Source organism: Anabas testudineus, chromosome 4 (genome assembly GCF_900324465.2).
Source record: "Anabas testudineus chromosome 4, fAnaTes1.2, whole genome shotgun sequence".
NCBI classification, from domain to species: domain Eukaryota; kingdom Metazoa; phylum Chordata; class Actinopteri; order Anabantiformes; family Anabantidae; genus Anabas; species Anabas testudineus.
Window position 1 is genome coordinate 19,157,732 of NC_046613.1, and position 17,880 is coordinate 19,175,611.

The following is a 17,880-nucleotide window of genomic DNA, read 5'->3' on the forward strand; positions in this document are numbered from 1 at the left end:
AAAACATAATGCAATATAATTCAAAAGCACCATAAACACCATTCTCCAAAATGATCAAAAAGCTGTACCAACACCTTTTTTAAAAATTATAGCCTTCATGGAGGTCTGTATTCAGTGTAGCAGAATAGTTGTTTTAGACTGCAGCAGCTTTTGTCAGTCGTACCTAATACACTGGAATCTTAGTGTTAATTTGCAATCTAACATACTTATGATGTTAGATTTTCAAAATAAGTTATGAAGATTTTCTAGTGGGCTTTTTGACAGGGGATAAAAGAAGCAAAACTGGACTTGCCAACAGCCCCAGAAGGTACCCTCCAAACTATGTAAACACACAAAACAAACAGACTCCTTCTAGGTGTAGTCCAAATGCATATAATACATGCCGAAAATAACAGCAGGCTGTTGTAGAGTACTGTATACATACTTTGCAAGACAACAACATTTGCCCATACTGGTACAAGAAAGGGATAAGCATGTGCATCAGATATAGTTTGCACGTTCACAGACTGAGCATATTTTAGATTGAGGAGGGAGAGACTTCCTTGTTATGCAACACAAATTGAGCTGCACGTCAAAATACAGTGATTTACAGGAAGAAATTACTGTCCTGGACTGTTTCGATTAATTATTAACCAAGGGTGCATAGGCAGGTGTAATGTCATGAATCAGCCCAATCAGTAAAACAGGGCCTACAGACATTTGCTTACACGTGGCATTTAAATCCTTACTAAGCAATTCAGCTCTCTCTCTCTCTCTCTGTGTGTGTGTGTGAGAGAATAAATGATTTATAATCTGCAAAAAATAAAAATAAAAAAAATCCTAAAGTTGGGGTTCACAGTGCTGAAATGTGGCTTTATCACTGCCCACCACCACTCACCAGGTTGTGCCATTTCCATGCACAGGTGTTAAATGTCGTTACAGCACAGTTGGAAATTTGGCACTAATTAACTATGATAGCTTGACATTAGAAAAGACATGATAAGTAAAGAGAAACACATCGATGGGAGAAAACACTCAACACAAAATCATCTCAGCTAGCGTGAGCATTGAAATCTAACGAGAAGCTAAAGTTAGCTACCGTTAGCTTCGTTAGCCGACATTGACACACCAACGCCAAGTTCGAGTCAGCGTCTGTTTTCTGAACTATATCAAAAATAACTACAAGTTGCAGGTCACACTTACCACTGTTGAAGTGCCGCTTCCAGTTTCTCAAAATCACTTTATCCAAGTGGAACAAAATATCCAATTTAATTCATGCTAAAGAAGATTTTAACAAGTTGTCCCAGTCTTTCCAAATGATGAGCTAGCGTTGACTAGCTAGCTAACTGACGGTTAAATAATAGTCATTTCCGGTGTCCACGTTTAACTGAGATAAACATTTGGATTAGAAACGGAAACGATTAAAAACAGGATTTCAAGCTGTGCAGGAGACGTGTCTGTAATTTCACCTAACGCTAAACAAAATCGTTTATAAAGAGTAATCTTCAAAACTCTATAAACTGTGGTAAGTGATCTAATCATCTTTGAAATATAAAGGTTATCCGCTAGCTAGTGCTTGCTAAGGTTGATTTATGTAAAACTGCTGACTGAAAAAAACCTAAATACTGCAGTTTTTATTTAACTTGAACAGACAGGTTGGTTAAGGTAGGACTTTAATAATAACAACAACAAAGAAGCATAAAGTTGTCTTAATTTGGCTTAAGTTTAAAGTGACAGTTAACACGGCTGGAGAAAGTATTTTCATGGGAACATTCAGGGTTGACATCATATGGTTTTCATGGGAAATTGTTTAATTCATTGAGAAATCACTACAGGACAGATTTGAATGGCTACAGGATGAGATCATCTGAACCTTGAAAGTGAAAGTGCAGAGTGTGGACCTGGTAAATGATGTAATAATTTGCATGAAGCCTTCTTACAGTAAGTGGTGCACTAACAGTTTGTGTATTTTTGGACAGCGTTCCTGTAACCTTGGAGGCTCGGTGTAACAGATAACTGAAGTGAAACAAGAAACTGTCGTACTTGTCTGAATAATGGAATTACCCAGTCTCTAACGTGGTACAGGGGTTGCTGCCAGGTTGTCTCCTAACAAGTACGGGCTGTAGCAGATGTTGAGTCACTTTTGTAAAAGGGTTATATGGTGGAATACTGTTCCATAGTTGTTGGCACATTATTCCTGTAAGATAAGTGTTTTAAGTTTCTCAGTCGTCCAGGTGAAGTTATCTGGAAGTTGAGTCATGACAACTGGACCGGTTACCAGCTGGTATTAAGAATAAAAGTTTTCACAAGATGCGGCACGCTATATCAAATTCAAACTTTAAAGGTGATTTGTGTTGTCTATCAACTTTAAGCTACTGGTTTCGACTTAGGTTTTGGTATTGCTCTACTGGCACAATCAATTTTCCACTGTTATCACCCGAGGCTATGACATTATGCAACCCCTGACAATAGTAAAAATATAATGAAGATTTAGCGGTTTGTCAAAGTATATAACACAAGGTTGAGTACAACACGTGAAAGCAAAGAAGTTGAGGGGCACCAGAATTATCTGCTTTTGTCATCTGAACTTGCTGAGTAATTGCTTTCCGCCATAAGTGTACTCGACTCAATTAATTCAGGTCGATTGGCCAATATCACTGCATCATGAGGACTGACACAACTGAGAAATAATTACTATTTGTTATTAATTTATAGTTTGTGTGATTAATTATGAGTGTATTTTGTAAGCGCTCTAGCTGTTGATGCCTGTGCAGGGTTGAATCAAGGTATCAGAGGCAAGACTGTGGCATGTGATGGCATTTGTGCCCAGTCAACGTGCAAAATACTGTTTAGTCCAGCATTTTTTTTTTTTTTTTTTTTTTTGTTGAACAGGTGCTATTGCATGTGATGATTCACATGGAGCTACACCTGAGTTGTGGAAAGGCTCCTTTTCTAGCAGTGCCTTCCTCCTGTATTGTTGGTGGCCCTTGCATGGACTAACTGCTGTCTGATTGCTGTCATTTTCAGCACACAAGTGTATGCATGTTCACTGTCCATATAGCAGATCTTAGGTTGTTTTAGGTTGAACATCCCTGCGGCCAACTGCATGTGTGAGAATTGAAGTAGAGTAAGTTCAAGTAGAGGTTAGTTATATGTGGGAAAAGCTGTAGGGGTCAGCAAACATTGCCAAGCTTGAGAGGGATGAGTGAGAAATTAAGTTTCAGTTTTGGGTGGACTTTTTCTGGGAACTCGGCCTGGGAAAATTTCTGATCTCAGTTTCCTGTGTTGAACTGTGAAAACCTTCAAATGCATTATTGTCAGAGTGTGGATTCTAGGCTCAGTTCATAAAGACGGAAGGACCCTTTGCACATCTGCCCAGTGCACACATAACTTAAGTCTTTAAAGTTCTCATAAAAATAAGTGTGTAAAGCATATTAAGCTTTTGAGTATGCTGGGAGAGAGACATGTAGTACAGGCCTGCTGTAGTTAGTCCTTAATTTATTTTACTACATTTGCTCAGCAGAAACATTTTAGATGCAAAATGAAATGTTTTTAATCACAGATATAAGTGAACTTCCTACAGGGTTTTTCAATTGGATAATACATACGAGTAGAAATGGTGTGTGTAGGTAAAGTAAATAACGAGCTTGCATAAAACCATACATTTTGTCAAGTACTTTGAGCACAATTTTGTTCCCACTTCAGCTTTAAGCTGAGGAGTCACGTCAGTGTAATCTGTACAGGCTTCATTTACCAGTTAGACATACACAAACTTCTCAAATCAAATCAATATCATGTTCAATATGTAGTCAAACCATTTCCTGCAAAATATTGAGTGTGATGACTTTTTTGTGAATCATCTCCCCATGCCACTGAATCTCCCCTGAATATGTGAGCAAATACATATTCTTCTTCTAAAAATAGAGGAAGAAATGTGTCCTCCACTGACTAGCATTCTCACAGAAAATGTTGTTGCTGCTGGAGAAGGCGTGAGTCATTCATGCCACGTTTACCATAGATAGTTCATGGGGGAAGCCTTATGCGCTAGTGTGGAGGAGCAAAGTATTTCCTCAAAATGTCAGTCATTCAGCCCTGACTGCATGTTTGGGAAAACACAGAGCCAGCCAACCTATTAGTGGGGGCATTATTTTTCTATCCATATCTTAGAGTGATTTAAGTTTAAAACATAGGCGTTTTTTAAATACAAGAAATCACTATGTTAAGGTTACATTTGGAAACACCTAGACATTATATGTTATTCACGTTGTTTTGTGTTGCAGATCACCAGTGAACTGAGCTATTAAGTAGTTGCAGTAGCTGGAGAGGAAAAAGGAGAACATTTTGAGACCACGTTTTTTTTTTTTGTTTTTTTTTGTTGTTTTTTAAATTCAGATGATATCAGAATTTGAATTTTCACACTGTGGTAGGTGTGGTTTTAAATATTGATCTAAAATATGGCATTTAAGGGGTTCTACAATTCAGTTGTGCACCTGTGAGCCTCATGAAAAGTGCTCATTTTAAGGCAGTAAATTTACTGGAAATGTTCCTGAGGGATTTGGGTGAGCTGTGTGTGGGTGAGCTGAGGAGAACATACACTTTATTATTTGACAGGAGCTGGTGTGAAACAAGTCAGTGATGACTAAGAAAGAGCAAGACATGTTGTGCCTTCCAAGTAGTGTTCTCTAAATGTATATATACATATGTACGCATACAGGTGTGTTGGTGTTTTTTGTTTTTCTGTGTTTTTAATATGCAGAGAGATATGTATGTGTTTGTCTTATATAGTATATGTGTGATTAGCAGCCAGCTCCAACTTGGTGGGAAGTCCTTTGATATGTTAGCTTCTGTATTGTTTGGGCGTGGGAGTTCCCTTTATACCAGTGGTCCCTAACCCTGGTTCTCAAGGCCCACTGTCCTGCTTGTTTTCCCAACTGCTTAAAACTACCTACATAACACTGCCATGTAGCCTTCTGGAATGAACAACTATCTACCATGAATGTATGTAAATTATAAATTAAAAATCAATAGTGCTTTTGAGTATGAATGTAGGATCACCAAAAATCTTGGTGTTGGTTATGAAATTGGCAGGGCCATATCTGAGACATTGATCATTTTGTGCTCAGTTTTATTGAATAACCAGCGACATTACATCCAAAACGGAGTCTGTTGAAATCTGTTTAAAGAATGCTAACTAACTACCCATAAACTCCCTCCTATTACATGCACCACACATCTACATATTTTGCCCATAGTAGAGAAGTCCCACTCTGTTAGTTACCATCTTTCTTTCCAACTCTGATTCAGGAAATGTGTTGAATCTGTGGGTTCTCAGTCCACAGTACATTGAGATACCTGTAAATACTGTGAGAACAAGAATTCTACCATGATCACTAGTTATCTGTTAGCCTTACTACTATGACAACATATTATTCCTACATCATGGCACTGAGTCTGTCTTATGGCCTTTTTGGTGTATATCCGAGGCAGGTTCATTGTTCTTAAAACTCTTGAGTTACAAGATCTTAAAAATCTGCTCTCCTATTTTAAGATGCCTCATGAATTATGGGTCCAGTATTAAGTGCGTCATTGAGAGGCCTATCCGGGCTCCTACCAGCACAGCACATCACAGCAAACACACACTCACTCACACACATAACCTATATTAGCAACATTCTTGTGGGTGTCCAGCCAAACTAGAATGAGCCAGTAAGGAAGCGTAGGCAAGTTCTGTCTTTTTCCCAACTCTAATTCACCAGTGGGCTATGGAGGTTTTCCTGTGTGAGTTGTCTAAACCACCTTGTGCAATTTTTTAGTTCCCACTTCAGCTTTAAGCAGAGGATTCACGTCTGTGTCATCAATACAGGCGTCATTTACCGGTTAAACATTTCCAAACCTCTCAAATCAAATTAATATGATGTTCAACATCTAGTCAAACAATTTCCTGGTTGAATTGTGCAAAGGCTGTGTAGAACTTATGCCTGTGCTATTTCTGCCATCTTTAAAATACTCCTTTGAAAGTCCCTGCAGTGAGTTCATATGGCTCCATTCTGTCATCTCAGACTGGCTGTCCTAGCAAAGACCAGTACTCTGGGGAGTGGCCTAATTTAAAATGCACTGCTGTTTATAGATATAAGCTGATTGTATAGCAAGTTTGGGGTGTTTATTTAGACTTGGGCCCTGTGTGGAAATGGTAATTGGTGTGAGTAAGAGGGACATATTGGACTGGTGTTGACATCCTGGAGACCATTAGAGAGACCACAGACCAGACTGGTGCATTATCAGAGGGATGAGTTCATCTTTTCCGTCCCCTGTTCTGAGGCTGGAGTGGAGGACGGGGGTTTCAGAAGGGGGACTATAATGGAGGTCTGGGGTCAGTAGAGTAGTCTATACTGACTTTTAACTGTGTTATCTACACCACTTGCTAACTAGCTGAGCACCGACTGTTTCCCTCACCGGGCACCTAAAATTAAACAGACAGTACGATTTACTCTGCACAGAAAACGGCTCATTTCAAACTAACTTCCATCTCTCGCTGAGAGAACTTAAAGCTATGAATCAAAATAATAGCCCCAGTAGCATCAGACTATACCAGCCACATCCACCTATATGCTGGCAGTCAGCATCAAGTAATTAGGAGAGCAGTGCCTGGCTAGTATGAATAGACAGCAAGCATTATGAGTGGCTGGATGGCACGTAGGCACTCGACATGGCACCCTGTCACCTCCATGCCTTATCGCCCGGCATGCCTTCCCTGCTGCTGAGTGGAATGTTGTTTTGCTTTTACTGCACTCACTGCTACCTAATCGGTGGGTGGGTGTTTGTGTACATTTAATGACTGCAGCCTAATCATCATCCTTCATCAGGGCACTTTTGGAGAGATGGAGCAGGGTGGAGGTTTGCAGGGATGTTGCTTCAACAGTGTGCAGGAAATGGCACAAGGCCTGGCTTGGGGCATGAGACGTGACAGTTCCAACATGTGCCTCGGGAAGTCCATTTATGGAAACGACATTCTCTAAGAGGCATTCTGTCTATAAAAAAAATCCAGCTTCTGTGTTTACATATTTTGCGTGTGGTAGAGTACTTTAGGTACATGGAATGCAGCAAGTTGTCACGTATGAGGGTACATTTGTTTGTCAATATGCAACAATATGGCATTAATTAAAAATCCTGTGGAACTCAATAAAACATAATCTTTTTGGATAAGAAATCCATTTACAGTAGAGAACAATTTTCATTCATCATAAATTCTGTATCTTCATTTGTTCAAGTAAGACATAAAAGTTGAGCTGCATGCACATGTTAGGAGAACTATGTAGTGCGTGATTGTCAGCTAGTCAACCTGAAAAGAGCCACCGATCTCTTTCTGTCTCCTAGCTTAGTTTCGCATCAATGCCTGGTCATGTGCCACTGGGCTTTCTCTGTTCTTCAGACATGCTTGTTTAGCTCTGAATTAGGGTCCTGCTCACCCTGTGGCACGAGACTGAACCTCTTTTTACTTTTAATTAATTGAAAGGGTAACGAGACAGTGTCAGTCTTTCTTTTATTTAAAGATGTTTTTATTGTCATTTCAATTATTTAACCAAATGTTTAGGACTAGTTGTCCTAGTGCAAATTGCTATCTTTGCTTTATGGACTAAATTAAAGTGGAACTAGAACACCTTTTATAAATGATCATCAATTTGAGAACCTAAAGTGGCATCACCACTCATCATCTTATCATTCTCTCCCAGAGGTTCCTCACTTGTCAGATGATAAGGGCACTTTGCTGCCATATTAACTGTATCCATACATCCATACAGTAACACAGTGATGACCCATTTGAATTTATCTTTTTTTTTTTTTTTTACTGAAGACAAAAACAGTGAGAAACAGCCAGATTAGAACAACACTGCACCCCACAGGCGAAATGCCTGAGCAAAGGTGGAGAGAAAGTAGGTCAGAGGGAGGGAGGTGGAGTGTGATGTAGGCATTTATATGAGTAGGGGGTTACCAGAGTCAGACTCAAGGTAGAGGGTGGATGTGCTAGATTTGTTAAGGAGAGAAAAATAAGGTTTTGTTTTTGTTTGTTTGTTTTTCGTTCTTTCTACCATCGGGGAGCTAAATGACGTGTACCAGTTCTAAGAGCATTTAAACCCATCTTCTGAATTCTTCTGAATTGTAAGTTCTGTCTGTCCAAATACTGGGAGACTGCTCTGCTCTCAGAGTAGAGTGCTTAGATATGGAATATACAACACCATGGTTGAATGTGAAAATATGGAATATATCAAACTTATAATTTAACACTAAATAATTATAGGCTATCTGTACTATTGGTGGCTGCAATGTAGCAGCTAACACTAGGAAGTACTGCAGTGAACTATTCTGAATGTGACTGTGCAGATGTTGTAACTAGATTTTTTTTTAACCTGCACTTCTGCTTTGCATAATGCATACACTGCACATAGCACTGGTGATGACTGTGACTGAAAACTTTGTGTTTTTCTGACCGTCTACTATCCTTGATCAAAAGAAACAGAGAACACCTGTAGAGGTGGATCAGGGACAGGCAGACAAAAGAGCACTGTATTTAAGGAAACAGCAGATGGCGCCAACTGCATATGCCATTCTTAGGTTCTTGATGAGGAAGTAAATCATTATCCTGTGATTGTCAGACAAATGATGCATAATTAACAGTATTTACACATCTTCCAGCAAAGTGCAATTGAATCAGGCACCTGGCAAAATTCAGAGGGGAGACAAAGACAGAAGTACAGTACAGTACAGTAGTCTTTAATAAGGTTAACAGACTGACACATCAACACTACTTTGTTTTCAGCAGGATCAGAAAATGTATTCACAAATGTTTTGCTGTGGTTGTATACATTTATGTTGACTATAGTTGTGCTAGTCTTTGTCCCTATCAGAGGTTTTTTGGAATTTTAATAAACATAAAATTTTAATCAGCCTAATCTAGAGGAACATATAATAGCAACCACAAGGGAGCACAATCCAGTGTCATCTTGTGTCAGATTACATATAGTAGCGTAGGTAAAAGCTCTCACGTAGATTACAACTTATGACGATGTAATCTGAAAGAGATCAGTGACTGCAAAGTATAGCTAGTGGAGAGTATAGCTAGACAATACAGGACGGTGATGGGGAGGACGATAAAGATGACTAAACAAAGCGGAGGACGATGTGGTGGGAGTTGAGAAAGGAGGAATGGTGTGTAGTTTTCAGGGAGGAGGTGAGACAGGCTCTGGGTGGTCAGGAGGTGTTTTTAGATGACTGGACAACTACAGCTTATGTGATCAGGGAGACGGTTAGGACATACTTGGTGAGTCATTAGGGAGGTGGTCAAAGAGACTTGGTGGTGGAATGAGGAAGTTCAGAGGTATATACAGGTGGTGTATAAAGAGAAAGAACTAAGTTAGCTAGTTTAGCTAAGAACAAGTGGGACACTGAGAGAGCTGAAGAGAGTAGATGGGAGCACAGGGAGATGCAGCATAAGGTGAAGGTGAAGGTAGAGGTGGCTGAGGCCAAACAAAGGGCATATGAGAACTTGTATACTAAGTTTGACGCTAAGGAGGGAGAAGTAGATTTGTACAGGTTGGCGAGGCAAAGAGATAGAAATGGGAAGGATGTGTAGAAGGTTAGGATGATTAAAGATGGGATGGAAATGTATTGACAGGTGCCAGGAGTGTGATGGAAGATGGAAAGAGTACTTTGAAGAGCTGAATGAGGAAAATGAAAGAGAATGAAGAGTAGAGAAAGGTGACTGTTGTGGAGCAGGACATAACAAATATTGGCAAGAGTAAAGTGAGGAGGACATTGAAGAGGATGAAAAGTGGAAAGATAGTTGGTTCTGATGACATACCTGTAGAGGTATGGAAGTGTCTCGGAGAGGTGGCAGTAGAGTTTTTGAATAGTTTAACAAGATCTTGGAGATTGAGAAGGTGCCTGAGAAACGGCAAGAAATGTACTGGTGACAATTTTTAGGAGCAAGGGAAATGTGCAGAGCTGTGGGAACTACAAAGGAGGTGAACATTTGTGAGCAGTAGAAAGAGTACAGCACTTGCAGTATTTGCTCTGAGGATGCTGATGGAGAAGTACAGAGATGGGTAAAGAGAGCTGCACTGTGTCTTCATATGACAGAGTGCCGAGAGAGGAGCTGTGGTATTGTTTAAGGACGTCTGGAGTGGCAGAGAAGTATGGTCAAGTAGTGCAGGACATGTATGAGCGCTGTAGGACAGTGGTGAGGAGTGCTGTAGGTGTGACAGAGGAGTTCTGAGGTGAAGGCCCACTCGCACCTTCTTCAGATAAAGAAGGTGCAGGACTTTAAGTACTTAGGGTCAACAGTTCAGAGCAACAGAGGGTGTGGAAAAGAGGTGAGGAGGCATGTGCACAGGTGGAGATAAATGTCTGTCGTGTTGTGTGATAAGAGTATCGGTGAGAATGAAAGGAAAGAGGAGATGTTGAGAGGACAGATTGTAAACATACTGTATGGGTAAACGGATGCTGAGGTTGGAGCTGCCAGGCAGGAGGTCTAGAGAAAGACTAAATAAGAGATTCATGAATGTAGTGAGAGAAGACATGAAGTTAGTTGGTGTAAGAGAAGAGGTCGTAGAGGAGAGGGTTAAATGGAGGCGGATGATTCGCTGTGGCGACCCCTGAAAGGGAACAGCCCAATGGAAAAAAGATCTGGAGCACTGTTGTAAAGTTTTGGTTTTTATTAAATAACATAATAAAGTTTGTTATAGATGCAAAATCTATAATAAACTTGAAAATCTGTAACAATCATGTCTTTATCATTTGTAAATGATTAGGGAAAATCTGAGTGTGTGTGTGTGGGGGGGTGGGGGTTGGGGGGGTGGTTTGCCTTACTGCAGTAAAAGACATGTTGACCTTCACTGTCCGACAGTTTGGGGCTCTACTGTGTCACATTACATTTCTTCACAGGTTGTGTGTGTGTGTGTGTTTGTGTTGTAATGTGCTCGCCTTTTCCTATGCCCTTGCGGTTGTTAATTTATGTATTGGTGTGTGCATCAGTATCATCCGAGGAGCTCAGACAAAATCCTTTGTTACTGTTCATCCTCTTTCTCGTCTTATCCAGAGGATCATTTTTGTGTTCCCTTCGTTCTTCTACACTGCTATCCCTCATCCTGTAGGTGGTGAAAAGAGGAGGTCCATGGAGAAATCTGTAAATGGCTGAGGAGCTGTGCACCCTTTGGTTTCGCATTGTTGCAGGAACAGCAGGTAAAACACTGTTTCGTGATACTACTAGATAGCTCCTTGTCAGCAGTCAGATTGTGATTGAGATTTTTCAGTGAAAGTCAGTTTTCTTTCCTCTGCATTTAGTGTATGACCTTTTTAGAGGGTTTGTTATCCGATCGTGGTGTGCTTGTGGCTGCATGTAATATGCTGTATGTAGTCATTCACCTTTGCAATTTTTGTTGACCTTATTAAATCTGCACACATTACTGTGCAGTGTGTCCTCTCAAACAGTGCATCAGGAGACACAGTGTCACTTTAGAGAGAAAGGCAGACAGAAATGGTACAGGAGGAAGGACCGGATAAAAAAAAAAAAAAGGAAGCTAAATGAAAATGAAATTAAATTGATTCCAATTTCAGTGAGACTATGTTTTATTCACTGACCCACAGTGTAATATTACCATGTGCATTTTTACAGAGGTCATCTGATGGATGTATGTTACAGTAATGTCATAGGGATAAAATATTTTTATTTTCAGTGAGTCAAGACAGAAAGTTGTTTGAACAAAACAACTTTTTTTTTTTTTTTTTTTACTTCTATTACATCCATGCATGTGGCATCATGACACAAAATAACACACCCGAAATAGTTAATTTAACAATTTGAACGATATTAACATCCATGCGAATGCAACAGTGTGGATTTGATTGTCTGTTCTTCTTCATAGTAAATAACATGTACAAGCATGTACAAGACAAGTATGTGTCTTAATTCAGCTGTCCATGCAGCTCCAAAACAGAGCTTATAGGGCATTAGGCTTTATTTAGCAAATCCCCTCTGTTCCTCCTCTGTTACTCTTCACTCCTCCACTAGCTGGCATTGCAGCATTAGTCAGCTGCAAAATTACTACCTCTGAATTTGTACAACTAAATGGTCTAACATCAGTCCAGCTTTCATTGGCATGCCCAGTAGAGCATAATGGCACACTGAATGAGCAAAGACATATCTATGAGTAATGTTTTTGATCTGGTTAGTAGTGAGACCTCAACGCCAATACAATAGTAAATATCCCTCAGTGAACACTAGATGGCAGTACAGGAGAAGGCGCTTGTTTCCTTTGCAGAAAAGGGATAGCAGGAGGAAGACAAGAGGATTAATGTAGAAGTAAATAGGACAGGGAAAAGAAAGATGATGGAATAATAGAGATGTAGAGAGAAAATAAAAAATAGATAGATGTAAATACAACAGACGGGGAGAAAATTAAAAAGACAACACAGACTTAGAGCCAAGCGAGTGAAGGAAGACCTAGAGTGAGGGAGGTTAAAGATGGGGGGCAGGGATGGAGGGTGGGGACCCTCTCTTTGGGAACATCTGCTGCATGCTAAGACAGAGGAGCTGCACAAGGGGAGACAGAGGGATGAAAGGAGGGAGGAGGCAAGTGACAGAAAGAGCCGCATGGAGCCAGGTTGCCAAAAATAACTGGGTGAAAACAAGAAAAAGGGAAGAAGTGATAAATGTGTGTGTGAGAGAGACAAAAGGAGGGGGTCATTATCACGTGGGCTTAAGCATGACTTAGGAGGATGCAATGGACATGAGAAGCACACAGCTGGCTGTGTCTAAAGCATGACTATAGATGGAGAAAAAGAGATACCAAAATGAGTTGTTGGACACAGTATATATAGTCTTCTGAGTTTGGGACTTTCTAGTTCTCTAAAGAATCAAAAACTCGATTGTGTAATGAATGACCTCAGGTTTAATTCATGCTGCGTGGAGAGAAGACGTTGTTGTTGTTGTTGTTGTTGTTGTTGTTGTCTGACCATTATCTCAAAACTCCCTTATTTAAATTGACACAATGAGACACACCCTTTTTTTATTTTACCCTTACCTGAGCACAGTTGTTGCCGGAGGCATTTCTGTAATACATCATCACAACACAATGTGCAATGGTCTAGTTTTAGATTTTGTTTTAAACTCCAGGACAATAAACCAACGGGTGACATCCTTCCAAATTCAACCCCCTTAGTAAATAACCTACTCTTTTCACTAAGCATGTATCCATTCTTAGCATCTTACCTTTTGGATAATAAGAAAGAATCACAGGAATAAAAATGTTTATTTTATGGAAATCTGCAGGAAGAAATGTGGGTCAAATCTTCTATGTAAGATTTGCTATTTATTAAAAAAACTAAATGTTGAGGGACAGTGAGTAATGCATGGACAAATTATTAATGTGGGCATTTTGTTTTCATGAGTTTTGTTACTTCATTTCATTCAATTTCAAATTGTATTATGTTCTTTTACTTTATTTTCTTTCATTTATTGTTACTTTAATATCTTATTTTGTCTTTCTGAATGTGCATCATGCACAAAGGATACCCTTATTATTTGAAATAATAATCATTACTTTATTAATCCCCTTGAGGAAATTCTTTGTGGAAAGGTTGCCCCTTTGAGGCACCAAGGGTTTTGGGTTCAGCGTCGTGTCAGGGACACTTCAACACGTTGAATCAATAGGTCAATAGGAACTGTGAGGAACTGGAAATCGAACCACCAACCTGGTGGCTCTGCCCTGCCAACTCATCTGTAGTCGCACCATATAATGACTAAACTGAAATATTTAAATTAGGTCTTAATTAATACTGCTAGGACAAATTGCTGGTCCATTCCCATATTTATGTTTTTCAATATGACTTTCTTTTGTTGTAGTGTTTCCTAATTGTCAGTCTCCTCTACACAACCACCCCCTCGCTCCCTCTCTTTCTGTGTCTCTATCTCCACCCTCTCATAGAAAATTAATCAGCACACACAAACACAAGTGTCGTCTCTGGGGGCTGGTCTGTCATCGGCACTTTCTGCTCGTTGGTTTTCAGCTGTGCCCTGCGTTGCCATGACGTCACTCTGATCAATTCTCATCCCAGTCCAGTAGGAAAGCACAGAGACCAAAAAAAAAAAAAAAAGCACACACACAGCAGAGTGAAACAGGCTGGCAGAGCAGAGAGAGAGGTGAAGGTGGGAGGGAGCAGGCAGAGAAAGAGAGGGCAGAGTGAAACCACACATATTCCAAGGAGGGCGGGACACAGAGGCAGGCACACACACGCAGCTATCACAGGAATAGTCACTGCAGAGAGATTGCAGGGCAAATATTGTGTGCAGTGGTGTGTGAAAACAGTCTATCTGTGTGTATGTGTCCTCAAGATTGGTTGTTATTTGGCTCACACCTGAATGGTATTTCTCTGTGAGGAAACAATAAATGTCATTCACCGCTGGGCAGGCTCAGCACACCGCATTAACATAAGGTAGGATCAATGGGAGGGATACATGTGCTAGCAGTAATATTTGTACAGTGTTTGTGTTTTCTCTTTATACATTATACACAGCCAACATACATTATACATGTATGTTGGCTTTTTCAGCACCTGTATTTGGCTGTGTGTGTGTATATATATTCAGTGTATGCCCACAGTTATTTGTCAAGCGACAGAAGCTACTAATGTTGTGTTCTCTTGGGCCACAGTGTCAGGAGATTCAAGCTGCATGCCATGTGACTCCACAGAGAGCAGCAGGGATTGGCTGGGGTAATCTGTGATCTCAGCAATCTACCTCCGCCCCTCCTCAACACTCCCACTCCTCTTCCCAAACACACACACGCAACCCTCCCTCCCTCTCTGTCTCTCTCTCTCTGCCTCACTCCCTTTCTCTACCCTGCCTCTTTTATTTATTTAATTTTTCCTCCAGTTAGCTTTTCCCCCCACCTCTGAGCATCCTTGGCTGAATGTGTAGGATAGAGCCGCAGCAACAGCAGCAGTAGCAGTAGCAGCATCCATGGCTTAAGCCCCAGCTCTGATCGGCAGCTAGCCCGGCCAGGCTCCTACCCCTCCTCTCTCCTCTCTCTCTTTCTATCTCTCTGTATCACTCCCTCTTGGGCTAGTTGACAGGCGACGTCTGAGGGTATCGGAGGCTCACAGTTAGCCAGGGCGTTAGCCACACACACACGGCTGGTCTGCTGTCCATCAGTTCTGCTGTATCTCTCTGGTAACCAGGGGCTTCTTCACTCCCCCCTCACTACATCTCCTGCTTTCATTTTAGGCTCCTTGGAGATAGAGGAATGCAAATCTGCAACCATGATGGAAGGTAAGATACAAACATATATATTAATAATATTATAGTGTCCCATTTTCTGTTGTAATTCAGGGTAATCCTTCTTTATGTCCTTGCACAACAGCGCTTCCTCCACTGGCAGGCGCGTGTGTGTGCGTTAGGGAGGTTCAGATGTCATATGCTGCCTTGCTATTTTGAGTACATACATTTTGGAGACTTGCATGTTATTCTTAGGAAAAGGGCACAGCCACTGAATGTCTATCCACAGAGGCACAATAGACAGGCTAATTGAACCGTGTGTACCTTTGTGAATGCGTGTGCATACGTCTGAGTACCCCACCAGCCCCCCCTTTTCCCGCTTCCCATCGTAAAGGATTATTTGGATTTATTGTGCAGGAGGGCTTATGTGCCCAGCTGGCTCACTTGTATAAATTCTTTGTACAGTGTAGTCTGAAACACAGATAAACATCCACACATACATGATTTGTGCTGTATGACTCTGTATTCTGTGGATCCACACTAATTCCGCACTTGTGTGTGGATTGCATGTTGGGTGGGGGGGGTGCATGCATAGATTTGTCACCACCCATGGTTGGACTGGTACTGAGAAGAAAGAATTGATGATTGTTTTAGTTTCGTGTCCCTTTAAGTGATGACATCATCAAGGGGGAGGCCAACGATGGAGGGATGAATCCCTACAGCTCTGCAGCTAGCATGCAAAAGGCTCCATCCATCTGTTTCATACAATATCTCTTATTTCCTGCCTGTCTGTTCAGGCATCCTGTATTTAACTACCACTGATTTCATACGAGAGCAAGAAAAACTAAACATGTTGACTTGTTTGATCCTCCTTGAATTATGCAAGCTTCCATAGTCACTACATAGACCTCGGCCAAGCATAAATGATTGTGATTGTTTTTTACAATAGTAACCCACATGCATTAGGCTCTCTTAAAATTAAAAGCAAGACTATTTTGTTCATCTAAGCCCGTTTATTCTGGGACATTTAGTAAAAGACTTCGATGCTAGTGTGTCTACTGTGAAGAATCTCATTAGCTGGTTGTCTGTTTTTGTTTGTGTTCATCTGTGTTTGTCTATCGGTGTGAAGGCATGAATCATGTTATTTCTGCCTGTTCACGTGTTATGGTTTCTCTGCACTTTTATACCAGAAAATAAGTCATGTTCTTTATAGCAGTGAAATTTAAGAATGCATTCAATGGATTCAGTTTGCACAAACTACAAACTCACCTCAATAGGTGATAATCATAGAGATTGACTACAACACATATAGCTGCACCCTCTGTGTCCTCAACAACTTTTGGACAATGCTGCTTTGGTCTAATGTCAATGTTTAATAAACTCAAGCTGACTGATGATAAATATTGAATCCCTTAGGGTGACACAATGACCAGTAGTTAATGATCAATCGTAAGTAGTTGATTCAGTGTTTTCCCTCTTAGTTTTGTGTGTTAACTGTATGTGCCCTGAAGGTAAAGACTAGGTCTTACTCAGTGTTGAACAGCAGGTTTGTCTCTTGAAGGTCAATGTGGGATCATAATGCAAAATAAGAAGAGCAGAGTTGCACAAAAATAGTAAGAGTAAAATAACTTTACAGTCCTGTAGTTTTTTTCCCTAAGTGATTCTCCACCTTTATTTAAGCCACAGGAATAAATGATGAGCTAATGTGTATCTTTCCCCCTCCCCTGTAAGTGTGCAGTCATGTCATTGACTGCATTTGTCACGAGCCAAGTTGTTAGGTAACAACTGCACTGAAAAAACAGAAACCGACCGTCTGCGCACAGCTTCTCTTCCATTAGCATGGCTAGCACAAGCTTAGCATGAACTGTGTGAAGGCAGGATTACAGTCAGGTGTTAAAATTGGATGCTAATCCTTGTTAACGCTACTTTTTAAAGCCTCAGCTTGGTTGGCCCTGAGTAACACACAGGGTAGAAATCATAGGGTTATCATTTAATTTTAGCTCAAAGGGAAAGACGCATACATTTCTAACTTCATGTAGTTATCAAAGATGCAAAGCTTTTTCTTTCCAGATATAGTGTAATTGAATAGCACATTTGCTGTAAATGTCCTTGGTTTACTGCAAGTGATTACTGTATCTGTGGTTTTGGTGCAAAGCAAATATATATTATTGTTATCCAGATGTCATTATACATAACTGTTTCCCTCTATGCTTTTCTGTCATGAGATCTTACATTTGGGTGCTGCTCGTTCAGGTTCTGATACCATTGGAGTTCGAGGGTAAAGAGGGGGATCAAACATCACAGACATGAGTTAAATATATTTAATTAAATATCTGCTTAACAGGAATGTGTTAAACATTGTTTCCTTTGCTCAAAAGAAACATCTAACAGGAAGATTACATGACATTTTCTCATGCTCCCTACAGCATTTTGGACACTTCCTCTTGTTCCACCCTTAGACTAAAATGTAAACTTTTACTCGTAGATAGCTACAACATTTTCTAAGCACATTTATGTTCCCGGTGGGAAAACCCTTTTGATTTTAACAACCTCATGGCATTTCCTGTAGCACCACCATCAGGAGAAAGTTAGCATGTTGGTTGCAGCACTGATACAGCTCTAAGAATAGCTAA

The 17,880-nt window shown here is 40.5% G+C and overlaps 1 protein-coding gene across 1 annotated transcript in view; it reads left to right on the plus strand.

Annotated features, from left to right (window-relative positions):
• Positions 1–1,364: 1,364 nt before the first annotated feature.
• LOC113152342 (SH3-containing GRB2-like protein 3-interacting protein 1) overlaps positions 1,365–17,880 on the plus strand; it is a 61,490-nt gene continuing 44,974 nt past the window's right edge. Inside the window, 3 exon segments of the mRNA XM_026345525.1 lie at positions 1,365–1,504; positions 11,127–11,214; positions 15,257–15,301. Of these exon segments, the coding sequence (XP_026201310.1) occupies positions 11,163–11,214; positions 15,257–15,301 (97 nt within the window). The 5' untranslated portion in view covers positions 1,365–1,504; positions 11,127–11,162.